At 33.1% G+C, this 14,116-nt stretch overlaps 1 protein-coding gene across 2 annotated transcripts in view; it reads left to right on the top strand.

The window, feature by feature from the left end:
- The window catches only part of ZNF654 (zinc finger protein 654), a 79,265-nt gene extending 65,149 nt beyond the window's left edge, over positions 1 to 14,116 (top strand). The window contains exons 7-9 of one of the 2 annotated variants that reach the window (XM_045540446.1): positions 4,427 to 4,568; positions 8,209 to 10,555; positions 11,154 to 14,116. In XM_045540446.1, coding sequence (XP_045396402.1) covers positions 4,427 to 4,568; positions 8,209 to 10,555; positions 11,154 to 11,161 — 2,497 coding nt within the window. In that variant the 3' untranslated portion in view covers positions 11,162 to 14,116. Of the gene's footprint in view, positions 1 to 4,426; positions 4,569 to 8,208 lie in introns of both variants that reach the window. The other variant, XM_045540445.1, reaches the window with a different exon arrangement.

The raw sequence follows: 14,116 nt of genomic DNA, 5'->3' as shown, positions 1-14,116 counted from the left end.
TATTAGTGCATCTAAACATAGAAAAGGTATAGTAAAAATATGGTATTATATAATCTTACTGGACCACCATAATATATGTAGTCCACCATTGACAAAAATATTATTTTGCAGCACATGACTGTAGTTTTCAAAGCATTATTTAATATAATTTTTTAATATGTGGTTATTCCAAAATTGAATGTAGTCACAATTGCTGTAGTAGATCTTTTCGTATGGGGATAGGAATGTTCTCTGCCTTAACTCTATCAGACTGTTTAAACAGGGTATCTTTAGTCTTTTCATTTTAATATACTCATAAATAACTGGAATCAAATGTAAGCAAACAAACAAAAAAAACCCCTAAAAATACATTTTATTTTCTTCTTCTCTTGGCTAACCAGTTTCTACTCTTTATGGACCTTAAAAATATTACAGTGCCTATCTTCCAGCTCCTGGCTACAGACACCCTCTAAGAATAGAAGGTTGGTGTGTGACTACAGCTGCCCAACCTAAAAGGAGTTTAGCCTTCTTTTTGGGCCTTCGTTCTGAGTAGCCTTGGTTTTGATGGCCTACCCTCTTATTTCTTCAATCTCATCTCTATATTTCTGAATGCTAGGGTCTTTTTTCATGCTTCTAAAAGTTGATTTTTAGTGTAATTTGAAGAGCAGGATGCTTTTCAGCCTACAAGGTCTGTGTTGTCTGTTTCATCCTAGCCTTCTTATGAGCCAGCTTGCCATTCATCTCCCCTTTCTGTGGGCAGAACCAGATTTACACACAGTCCAGTTTTGCTTTATCTCAAGCCATTGGAGCAAGCAAGCTACTAACCCTATTTCTCTTTCACCATCAACAATAATAATAATAATAGCAGCTGCTAACATTTGCTGAGTTAGCTTTTTATGCTCTATGTGTGCATTATTTCATTTACTCCAACAATCTTATGAAATAGATAATATTGTGCTCAAGCCATTGAGATAGTAAATAGTGAAGCCATGATTCAAACCTAGGAAGCCTGATTCACAGCCTCTGCTATTAAACATTACTTATTATAATGTGTCAAATTTGGGAAAAAAATCTATCTTGTAAAGGTGACTGTTGACCCTATTCCCTTTTCTCAGAAACTAGATAACTTGATGGTTGTTATTAGTAGTTAATAGAGTCCTTTATTAGTTAGCTACCTGGGAAATGTTTTCTATACACTGAATGGGTGCTATGTTTTCTAAAGGACCCACCGACTAAAACAAAGCATATAAGCTTCATTAAACCTGCCCTTTTGGTCTTCTAAAGGAAGACTATTGGTGGTTTTCAGGATTTTTTTATTTTCATTAAAAATCCAATGTACAAGTAAAACCTGAGATCCCATGTTGTAAATTCAATAAAAATGGGGCTTCATAACCATTCCTAAGATTTCTGCTTTGCCTGCCCAAAAGCTAAATTCCTTACTAGTAGCCCTCTCCTAGGAAACTTATTAGGGTCTGGGATATGCATTTTCCCCTGACTTAACTGAGACAAAAAAGAAATAAGATCTGTCAAAAAAAAAAAACAACTCATTTTGTACCCTAAGAATGTTTGTAAGGAGTCTCAAATTATTTTTTGGAACAAGTTAGAAAATGAACATATACATTTCTAATATGTTAAATATTCACTTGTGTAATATTGAATGACATTTCTCTCCTCTGATTTCCAACTATCATTTTCTGTTTTAAAATCTGTTGCAGAGATATGCCACATCTTCTTAAATATAGTTGATCTGTTTGTCTTCTTCTATCAATATTAATTTTTTCATAAAATACCCCTTATTTAGAATGCCCACCATCACCTTTTATTTCATTTCCATGTGTATATTTTCCCTAAATTTCTTTCAAGAGGCTTCCTCTAAATGCTTTCAGCATCAGGAATATGATTTTTACCAGATTATCAACTAACATTTATTTAATAAATCTTAACTGCTTAGTACTATGAGGATTACAAAGATAAGGAATAAATACAGGAAACTTTTGATTTATTAAACATCACTATATGCAAGACATTTTACCAAGGTGTTTCACTTCTCTCTCTTAATTCTTTTAATAAAGATGTTGAATAGAAATAATCCTAACTTTTAGGTATAAGAAAACTGTACATAAAAAAGATAAAAGTCACACAGCTAGTACAAAATGGAGTTGGAATTTATACTAGTCAGTCTGCAAGTCATTGCATCTGTGCCTAACTAGTATAGGGAAAAAGTAGTATTTATTGAAAGGATACTGGACAGAACCATGGGAAGGGCAGGGATACATGTGGTCTTTAAAGATAATTGCTATGTGGGACACTGAGATTGCTAATGTTTTTCAAAAATCTGTTTCTCTTTTCTGAAAGTTGGCTTCAGTCTCTCCTGCTGCAGATGAGCAGGAATACCAACAGTCCCCAAACTTCATAGTTTAGAGTTGAGAACATGCTAGGGACTCTACCCTGATGGGGGTCAGTTTCCTGCCCCTGAATTAATATCTTAAGGTAGGAAGGGGAGGGTCACATAAGAGACGTGGCCACTGAGGTTTCACTCTATTAGGGCACTTCTCAGAAATGGGTTGCTCACTGTGAATGGGGTAGTATACCACTCCAATTAGTGTATAAATCTGTATTGAGATTTAGGTCTCTCTTATTCCCAATCCCATGTTCTTGCCACTGCCTCCACTATACAGTGTATCATTGAAGATATTTATAATGTATTAGTAGTTGGGGAAATAGGACCTACAAAATATAAACAAGGAAGCATATGAAAAGCATGAAATCAATAAGAGGGATAAGATCTATTTTGAAGTAGGTATCACTTTGGGGTACTCATGAAGGCTTTCATGAAGAAGAAATACTTGATATGGCCTTTAAAAGATTAAGTTCATCTTAGAAATGAAGAAATACTTTCCAAGTAGAGCAACCAGCATAAATAAAAGTGAGAATAAATGAAACAGTTTAACTGACAGTAAGGAGACCAACCTTAGAAAAGGATTTAAGATTCAAATCGTGAACCTTCTGACTTCAAAACCCATGTTTATATTGCTATTAACACCATACAGCATATTGAATAAACACTAAATGAAATGATCAGGGAGGCTAGAAATAGATCAGGTTAGCAACTGCTGTAGAAATGTGTAAAATTAAAGGGCCTAAGATGGTAATATTGAGAAAGAATGACATAGCTGAGAGTAAAAATATAACTGAAATATAAAGGCACTGGAAAATAAACAGGTTAGAATCACACAGTGTGGAGAAATGTTCACTGACTGATCTAGGAAAAGATCATCAATTTTGTAGGAATAGGATTAGTTCTAAGTGGATTAAGGTGGTGGAATGCAATATAAACTGAAATGCCTAGGCATGGAAATTGGAAAGAAGTCAGAGCTAGAGATCTGTGAGGAAGATGGGAAACCTGGTGAGTGTTCTAAAGGAGTATTATGCAAAAAAAAAAAAAAGTGGAAAGTGGGTGGTGGACGGAAACTTAAGGAATACCCACACAGTTAGTATGAAATGGAAGTGGAATTTTGGTTTTATTTCTTATATGTTGCTTGCTGTCATTTTTTGTTTTGTGTTTTTCTGTATTGTCTCTCTGAGTAGACTATGTGCACCTTCATGATGGTAATCAAGCTGTCCACAGATTTAATACTTGTATGTGCTGGGCTCAAAATACATACTCAATAAATCACTTTTTTTTAAACATTTTCATCAGTTATTTTAAAACTTTTAGATTATGATGCTTTTTATACTTTTATGGCATGTTTGAAAGAATTCTAATTTGTAAAAATGTGATAACCAAATATATCAACTATATCTTATCATTTGCCTCTGCCTTAAAACCCACTGCTCCTAGCTTTGTTCATCTAGTAACCTTGACCATATTTTTGAAAAGAATCTATCTGAAATACTTTAAATAGTCCATAGCTTGTCTGTTTAAAAGTACTACATCTTAATAGAAGAGCAGTTGATCTAAAGCATACAATTTCAAAATCAAAACTATAATATACTTACACTTTTAATATCTTTTAATACTTTAATGTTTTTGGTATCTTACCAGAAAATGAAAAATATGAACCATTCCTTCTTTTCAAAGTCTACAGCATTGGTTTCTAAGTTTGCAAGGAGGGTATTAATTAAAGGCCAAAGTTTACAATATTGGTACATTGGGATGAGAATTTTTGTTTTGATCCAATATTAGAGATGTCTTAGTTAAGACAGCACATGGCTGGAATTCATTCCTCATTACTGAAAATTGGTAATTTCTGATCTCTCTGTCTCCCAATTTATTAGTCTCACATAGGTAGCAGAAGCAGGTTGGGGGTGGTGGTGAATGTAATACAAATTTATATCCATTTTGTATACATTCCACCCAGGACACTATAGAATCAGGAAAAGAGAACTAATGTTTGTATTTCAATAAACTGTATTTTTGATATTTCTCTTTTTTTCTCATTTACAGGGAGTTGATTTTCATATGGAGTAAACTACAGCTTAAATCTAATCCTTCAAAACAAGTTTTTGTAGATCAATGCTACCAGCTTTTAAGAACAGCAACTAATGTGAAAGTCATATTTCCTTTCATGAAAATCATTAAAGATGAGGTAAATAGGACATATTTATCCCTTGAATTTTAAACTAAATTTAAGTAACAGTTCACTGAAACTTGAATCTCTTATGATAAATTTTATTTGATGATAAAATTGAAGGGAAGGAGGATTTTAAGGCCACATTCTACATATATTGCATCCTCTTCTTCAACTCCAAACTCCCAACATGGACAAAGGTTATACATAACTGAAAATAACTGAAAAAAGAGAAAAAAGGCCAATTTTTTTGCTACTTAAAATTTAATATGGGAACAGTTACTTCCATTAGAAGCTATCATTTCTTTTCTTATGATTAAATTTGTTACTTTTAACATCATCCTAAGTCCCATTTGTAGAATCCTTAACTAATCTGCAAATGAACTTTGTATATCTATAGATAATACTTATTCACTATCACAGAGAAACTTAGTTCCAGTTTTAAGTCTGGTGTTATGTGAAAAAGAACAATGAATTCTGAGGCATTTTTAAAATCTAAGAACAAGTTTTTAAAGTGTTTATTTGATATAACTGTAAAAACCCATTAAAAATAGTCCTGAATCAATTTTTTCTTGGGCCACTTGCAAGTAAGTATGATTTTACATATGAGTCTTACATAGATAGACATGAAAATGGATCCTGCTGGCCTGGTGTATTGACCCATGCCTGTAATTCTAGCACTTTGGAAGGCTAACTCAGCAGGATTGCTTGGGGCCAGAAGTTCAAGACCAGCCTGAGCAAGAATGAGACTCTGTCTCTACCAAAAAAAAAAAAAAAAAAAATAGAGAAAAAGAAGGAAAGAAAAAAAGAAAAGAAAATGGATCCTGCAGATCTTGTAACTTTTCCTCAAAAATATTAGTGGGACTTTGAATACAAAGACAGAAAAGATGAAGCCACTTACCATATTAGGTAGTTCTGTTTAACTGAATCTTTATGTGGGTTACTTTTAAATATATAAGGAGGCATCCATTAAATAGTGTATTTTATTTTTTCTTATGTATTTATGCATTTATTACAGTCATCATCACATCACTCATTAGATGTATGACCATGTAGTGATCATATTTCCATGATACAAAGTTGGCAGCATTGTATTGGAGGGCTTTTTCTTTTTTAATTTCCAATTTATTTTGCTAACTGCATTCATAGCATCCATATTAAAGAGTGAAATGTCACTCAATTGCATTGTCAAAGTTAACCTCTCCCTCCACCAAAAAAGGGAAAGCAAACTATGCTACAGAACACTTAACATTTGATGTGCATTAGAATCATCCATAAAACTTTGTTTTTAAAAATGAAAATGTATGCATATTTTTTTTCCTACATATGATTCTCATTTGCACCAAAAGTTGAGAGATACTGTTACAGAAAGTTTATAATGTAAGTGAGGTTTTGCCAATTATCACAGAGCTTTCTTATTTTCACATGTATGGTCAAACTAAAAAATATAAGAGAAAAATTCAAAGATGAAATAAATATTAAAATGATGTTTAATAGTTTACACTCTACTAAAAACACTTTTATTTGATGGAATAGGTCATTCAGTTGCCTCAGTGCTGTGAAAAGAGGCATAGTTAAAATCGCGTATGTGTTTGGGAGACATTACAGATGATACATCTGAAAAGGCTTCACAGAGGAAGATGCTTTAAGCTGGGTTTTCAATGATAGATGAAGATAGTACTAACATTTGTAGAGGATTTTGTAGTTTACAGAGCTCTTTTACCTTCTCTTATTATTTGTTTTTTTACAACCATCTGGTGACATTAATAGGGTGACAAATGTGGGGAAGTGGGTGGGAGATGAGACTGATAGGAGAGACTGGCAGGGGGAGTGGCTGTTGGAGATCTAAAGGGACTGGAATACTGCACTAAAAGTTGGAACTTAAGTTCATAAATATCCTGAGACCATTAAAGGATTTCAGGTAAGGAAGTAACCTGTTCCTTTTTATGATCTTAAAATTTTTAACTTGAGCATCTTCTATACATTATAATTTTATGAGACAAGATAGAGGATGTAGATAGAACTTTGGAGAAAGAAAAGGAATTCTGTTTTGAGTGAATGGATTTTGAATTTGCTACATCTAGAAAATCTAGGTGGGAAAATCAAATTGTAACAGGCGTTTAGAAATAAGAAATTTGAATTCAGGAAGGATTCCAAGCTAGAGATAATGGATTTATAGGGGCAAACTAAAGTCAGTGGAATAGATCTGATTCCCATTCATTCTGCAAACATTTATTTAGAAGTCGCTGTGTGCCAAGTTTTATGCTAACCATAGGGAGATACAAAAAATGAAACACTATCCCCTGTAATTTAGGAATGCAAAGTTGGGGAGTGGGAGTGAGGATGTGAGGATATATATAGACAGTTACGAAAACAGTACATAAATGCTTTTTAGAGATAAGTATAAGTTATTCTCAGTGGAAAGAATAGGGAATTTTAACTCTACCTCAGGGCAGAGGCCAGAATGAATGGAAAGAAAAACATTCAGAGTAGAATTGATTGTCAAAGAATGAACAAGGGATCAATAGGAATTTACCAGCTGGATAAAGTGGGAGTAGGATGTACAAAGTTAAGCTCTGCCTGTGGAACTGTAGAACTGTAAGCAGTTCAGGAATGTTACACAGCATGTAAGGGACTATGAAGACATTAGGCTGGCAAGGTAGTGTTCCTCCCTGTAATCTATAATATACCATATGCAGACAGTATGACATATATGCATATACATATAGACATGATTTTAAGGACATTATGGTACCTCCTCCTATTCAATCAAGGATTTAGATTATTGCAAACCACTAGAGGCATTATTTATAACTTGAACTAAGATGGAATGACAACAGATTCTCAAGTAAAAGCTGATGCAGTTATCTTTGAGTCATCAGTAAAAGTTGAAAAGCTTGAGGGATATTCAGATGACTTCCAGCAGGCTTATTATTCTGATACCTTATTAGGTTTGAAAGATTATAATTGCTTTCTTTGTGTGTGCCATATTTCTCCCTTATTTGAATAAATAACTTAGTGAAACCCTGTCTCTACAAAAAAAAATGGAAAAATTAGCCAGGCATGGTAGCACCCACCTGTAGTCCCAGCTACTCGGAAGGCTGAGGCAAGAGGATTGCTTGAGCCCAGGAATTTGAGGTTATAGTGAGCTATGACGGCACCACTGCACTCTAGCCTGTGCAATAGGGCGAGACCCTATCTCTAAATAAATAAATAAATAAATAGTATAAATTAAAGTTTCAATAAGCAGTTTTTTTAAAAAAAGAATCTAGTTAGTTTTTAACATGGAAAATTAATAAATCTGTTAAAATACATATAATTTAACCCTTCTGCCAAAGAATGTGAGATTTTAAAATAATAAATGGGGGGTCTAGATTTGTAAGAAATCTTAATGACCATAAGTTTATGAAATATTTTGTATAATGATGAGGGCTTGCCAAACTTGAAAATGGAAGCTAACATTCTATCTATTCCAGATTATTCTCAAGTTAAAAAAACAAAAAGTATATATTTATAAACAATGCTACCAAGTGAGGAGAAGTACACATTGGAATACTGTTTATTCATCTTTTGTTTCAATGTTGTATTTTAAAGAGATAGACCAGTTAGGGTAATCATTTAAAAAAATAATCTAGTAGTAATATTTTTATTTTTACAGGTTGAAGAAGAAGGCTTGCAAATTTGTGTTGAAATATGTGGTTGTGCTCTACAACTAGACCTTCATGACGATCCCAAAACTAAATGTCTGATTTATAAAACAATTGCACATTTTTTGCCAAATGATTTGGAGATCCTCAGGATTTGTGCACTCTCAATATTTTTTCTTGAGCGCTCCTTAGAAGCTTATCATACTGTTGAAGAGCTTTATAAACGTCCAGATGAAGAATATAATGAAGGCACAAGTAGTGTTCAAAATCGTGTTCGTTTTGAGTTACTTCCAATTTTGAAAAAGGGATTGTTTTTTGATCCTGAATTTTGGAACTTTGTAATGATTAAGAAAAACTGTGTAGCATTACTGAGCGATAAATCAGCAGTTAGATTTCTAAATGAAAGTACACTGGAAAGTTCTACAGGTAATCTAAAAAAGACAGTGGAACAGCAAGGTTTAGACGAAGGGCTTGACTCTCTTACAGATCAGAGCACTGGAGAGACTGATCCTGATGATGTGTCTGGAGTGCAACCTAAAGGTCATTTTAATACAAAGAAAACCCTTACAGGTCTTAGTACTTCCAAAGTAGATCACAATGTCCCGAGACATCGGTGTATGTTATGTAACAAGGAATTTCTAGGCGGTCACATTGTAAGGCATGCCCAGGCTCATCAGAAAAAAGGCAGTTTTTCATGTGTAATATGTGGTAGAAAATTTAGAAATAGAGGACTTATGCAGAAGCATTTAAAGAATCATGTTAAGAAAATACAGAGACAGCAAATTGTTGCAGCTCAACAGGATGATCAGGAAATCACTATTTTGGAAGAAATAAATTGTTCCAGTTCTTCCATTTCATTTGAAAATGGAAATTCTGATAGTAAGGATTTGGAAGTAGGGACTCTTACTGCTTCTAGTGATGGAAACAAAGAAGTCATTCCTGAGCACGTGGCTGAATTCATTGAAATTCCTGTAAGTGTACCAGAAGATGTTATTGAAAACATTATTGAAAATGGCAGTCCTGATACTTCTTTAAATAATGTCTTGAAGCCTTTACCAGAATGTGAGGATGATGATGAGGAGGAAGAGGATGAAGAAGGTGATTATGAAGATGATGATTATGACCTGAATCAAGAAACCTCAGTACTTCATAAAATCAATGGAACTGTGTGCCATCCAAAAGATATATATGCCACAGATCAAGAAGGAAACTTTAAGTGCCCTGCTCTTGGCTGTGTCAGGATATTTAAAAGAATTGGATTTCTAAATAAACATGCAATGACTGTACATCCAACTGATTTAAATGTGCGACAAACAGTAATGAAGTGGAGCAAAGGAAAATGCAAATTTTGTCAAAGGCAATTTGAAGACTCTCAGCATTTTATAGATCACCTTAATAGACACAGCTATCCAAATGTGTACTTTTGTTTGCATTTTAATTGCAACGAGTCATTTAAGCTGCCATTTCAGCTTGCCCAGCATACAAAAAGTCACAGGATATTTCAAGCTCAGTGTAGTTTTCCAGAATGCCATGAGCTTTTTGAAGATCTTCCTTTGCTATATGAACATGAAGCTCAGCACTATTTAAGTAAAACACCAGAATCATCTGCACAACCAAGAGAAACAATTCTTTGGAATGTTCATTCAGACTCAAATCCTAATCATCAGGAAAAAGACTCATCTAGTAATGAGAAACAAACTGTTAATCTGCCAGTTTCTACTTGCAAATCAAGGAAAGATTCTACAGAACCAAAGACATGTATAGAAAGTATGGAAAAGAAAACAGACAGTTTAGTTCAGAATGGAAATGAACATTCTGATGACACTGTTTCAAATATAAGCTTGATAGACCAAAAGATGCCTGACATAGAGCCAAATTCTGAAAATAATTGTAGTAGTAGTGATTTAGTCAATGGACACAGTGAAATAGAGCAAACGCCTTTAGTTTCATCAGATCCTGCTTTGAAAAGTGATACAGGTAGAATCAGGACAGAAAATGGTTCCGTTTTACCCAATGCTGTACCACAAGAACACAGTACCTTGCCAGTATCTCAGGCACCTTCCAAACCAAATCAGACAAGTGAACATACTTCATATGGCTTAATTTTAACAAAACCGTATGTCAGACCATTGCCTCCCAGTTACCTTGATGAACGGTATCTTAGTATGCCAAAACGCAGAAAATTTCTGACTGATATAGTAGATGCCTGTTCTGATCAAGATAATGTTTATAAAAAACCAGTGAAAAGATTAAGATGTGGCAAATGCCTGACCACCTACTGTAATGCAGAAGCACTTGAGGCTCACCTTGCACAAAAGAAATGTCAGACACTCTTTGGATTTGAGTCAGATGATGAAAGTAAGTCTTCTATCTTCTCAGTAGATATATCTGTAGAAATAGAAAATGCCATAAATGTAACTATCATAGATCTTTATGAGGTTAAACAAAATTGACATTTGTATAGCACAGATAGTAAAGCACTACCCCATAATCCATACAGCCATTATGAGGTGATATTACTATTCCTGTTTTATAGATCAAGTGAAATTCACAAATTAATTTGCATAGGTATAGGCCTATGAACTTGTGCAAGCCAGAACTTGAACACAGGTTTTCTATATTCTTTGATCATATTCTTTCACTGTATCAAAGGCTTTTCTTCATTCTAAGTTTAATGTAATAAAAGTTCTTGAAACAAAGTAACTTCAATGGAAATGTTTTTTCATCTGCATGCCAGAATATAAATCAAATGAAGCTAAGTCTCTGTTACAAAAATAGAAGTAAAAAGAGAACCAGAAAATAATTGAAAAACAAAATGAGCAAAAGAAGAGCTTGCCTTTCTCCTAATATCAATCTCCTTTGAATGGCCGAGGGTATAAATTAAACAGGAATCTGACTTAGAATTCCACTTGAACATCTATAAAATTTGAATTAACAGATGTGTTCTGTTTTACAGGTGCCTGATAAAAATGTTTCAGAAAAATCTGTCGATCAAGCAGTAGTGTGAAAAAAACACTATAAGAAAACGCATCATCAGTTTGCTATTTCTCTGATGGCCTTAATTTTAGAGCGGTCTCGGATTACTAAAGACAAAGCACATTTTCTAGAATGAACTCACAGAGGAGATGTGCTGGCTTAGACTCCAAAAGGGTTATTATAAAACTCCCAAAGTACCAGTTTTCCAGAAAACCACATTTTTAAAAAGCTTATGATGATTAATAGCAGCATGTTCAGTTTCGCTTATGTGAGAAATATGTTCAGGAAACTAGTCAGAAAGAAAAACCAGCTATGGCCTTACACAAAGGGAAAAGTGAACACATTAATAAAAAGGGGGAGTGGTTTACAATAATAAACAACTTAAAGCATTTTATTCTACAAGTTGGCTTTGTTTTCTTGTAATGCATATTCAGATTATGTCCTTCCTTCTGGTCAAACATGGTTTAAGGAACCATTGATTTTTGGTTTGTGATCTGATTTAGAAACTGACTCATGAAAATAAAACTTATCACCATGTTATCTATTAAAGATTGTAACTTGTTTCCAGATAATTAACTATGTCAAAGTTCAGTGAATGAGTGGCATGACAGCACTGAAAGTGAAAAAAACAAAGAAACAGTGCTTTGCCAATAAGCTCTTGATAGAACTTTCCACCCACAACTTTTATAATATAGATCAGTTATATTTAAAAGGAAACAGTGCCAATTAAATAGAAAAAGAACCATCAGTAACTGGGGAGAGATGGTAGGAATCTAAGACATTACATGCTACGTAGTTGAAGAAAAACACTGAATTGGAAATTCTTCAATGTGAATAATGGTAAAAGCACACTGGGATATTTCTGTTTGTATATAATGTTAGGACATTGCTTGGTAATTCATAGTAAGGTCCTTTAGACGTTAATGTGAGTTATCTAAGTATAGTCCCATAAATATAACTGGCTTAAAATATTTGTCAGCTAAGAATCAGGTTGAGAATTCATTCATTTTATTCAATTAAGAGAGGTAATTCCCAAATAAGCCATACTACTGTTTTTTATTCATGAGTGATAAATTTGGTCTGAATAGTAATTTTTACATATAAAAGGAAGTTTTTACATAAAAACTTGCACAGCAAGAATACAATAAGAGATACATTGATGCATTATTTTCCTTGGTGACTAGTAAGAAAGATTTTAAAAACAGACCTATTAATAAACCCATGTCAACCAAATATTCCAGTTATTCCAAATGAGAAGTTTTTGATCAAAGCAGATAATCTCATCAGACCCTATTATCAATATGACAATTTTAGAACTTCTTGAATGAGGTTACTAGAAGTGGGACATTTCTTCCAGGGCAGCACCCAGATTTTATTAAACTAAAATTTCCAGGTCATGATAGAGCAAAGGATCTAAAAAATACTTCCCAATTCTATTAGTTTACTTATTTTCAGCATTCACTACTATGCAATGATAGTCACAAGCCCATTCCAAATTTAAGTTTGTTTTTGTTCTGTTATGTAGCCTACATTAGGCTGTGGAACTTATATTTAGGTAACAGATGACTGAACACAACTCATAATCAAGTTTTTAAATCGTTTCTTTAAGGTCAACTAAAAAAAAATGTTTTCCATTTTTACTGATACTAAAAATGTAATGATTAAGTTTATTTCAGTGCATTCTAAAAGTGTGTCTTATAATAAAAAGCCTGTTTGGAAACTGATTTATTTGGACAATGAAGTTTTTTGGAAATATAATTTCTGCTTTGTACATTTTCCAGAAGTTTAACAACTTAATATTTTATATTTTTAATTTTTATTTTTTACTAAGTTGTAACCATTGACATAAATAAATACATGACCACAAACTGTTACATTTTCATTAGTTTGAAGAGTTCATGTGAAGATGTTTTTTAAACATATTCCACTTGTTGTTTTTTTTTTTTTTTGTCTTCAACTTGAGGTTTATTTCTACTTTTGTGTTGCTAAGAGAAAACTTTCTGAAAGACTAAGATCAAATTGGTTTAGATATAACTAAATCAAGGAATGTTTTATAAAATTATGTTTGGCCACACCGTTCTAACCTCTTCATTTGTATACTTCTCAAATAATGACTGTTGAAAGAATGTACATTTTATTATGTCTTTCTTCTAAAACATAAACCTACATCGGTTTGCTTTCATAGGGTGCATAAACTTCCAACAGTTCTAATTTGAGATTCAGAAGAAAAGGAAGCTTTCTTCTTATTTCTCTGATTTTTCTCCTTTTCTTTTCTTCTTTTCTACTCCTGTTTTGAGGATGTGTTTATCTTACATGGACCAAGTTTCAAATCTTTGTTTTTAAATAAAAATTTCCTTCAAAAAATTAAATATTAACTTTCTGCTATATATCAGTAAGGTCAAGAAAATAGCAAATCTGAAGTTTCGCTGCTCAGATATTATGGAGGAAGTAGGAATGGGGAATTTCCGTGGACAAGGACACTGGTACTTTGGGCTTTAGCCATATTCATTTTTTTAAAACCACCAATTATATAATGCATAGATAATTTATATCATTGAACTTGTGATTCTTTTCAAATCACACTGAAGGTTCAGCTGTACTCCTTCCATGTTTGGTTTAATACTGTTGTATGGATGAAAAACCTAAAAGGGATGATAGTGTTTATTTTTTAATTTATTTGGTACTGTAAAACACCTTTTCAGAATGAATAAATGCTGCATATGCATTTTGGAATTGTTAATATGTGAAAGATATTACAGATTCAGCAAGAAAGAAAATTTGTGCTTCCTTGTTGAACATTAAATTATTTTACTTTGCATTTTATAAGAGTACAAATTAAAACTGAGCCATTGAACTGCAATAAATCAACAATAGTGTCTCATTTCAAGAAATTTTTTGTACTGTACATAGATTTGTTCAATAAAACATTGTCCTTGTTGGTAA

Source organism: Lemur catta, chromosome 1 (genome assembly GCF_020740605.2).
Source record: "Lemur catta isolate mLemCat1 chromosome 1, mLemCat1.pri, whole genome shotgun sequence".
NCBI lineage: Eukaryota > Metazoa > Chordata > Mammalia > Primates > Lemuridae > Lemur > Lemur catta.
Note: the sequence above shows the minus strand (reverse complement) of the source record. Positions and strands in the feature narration are given on the sequence as shown.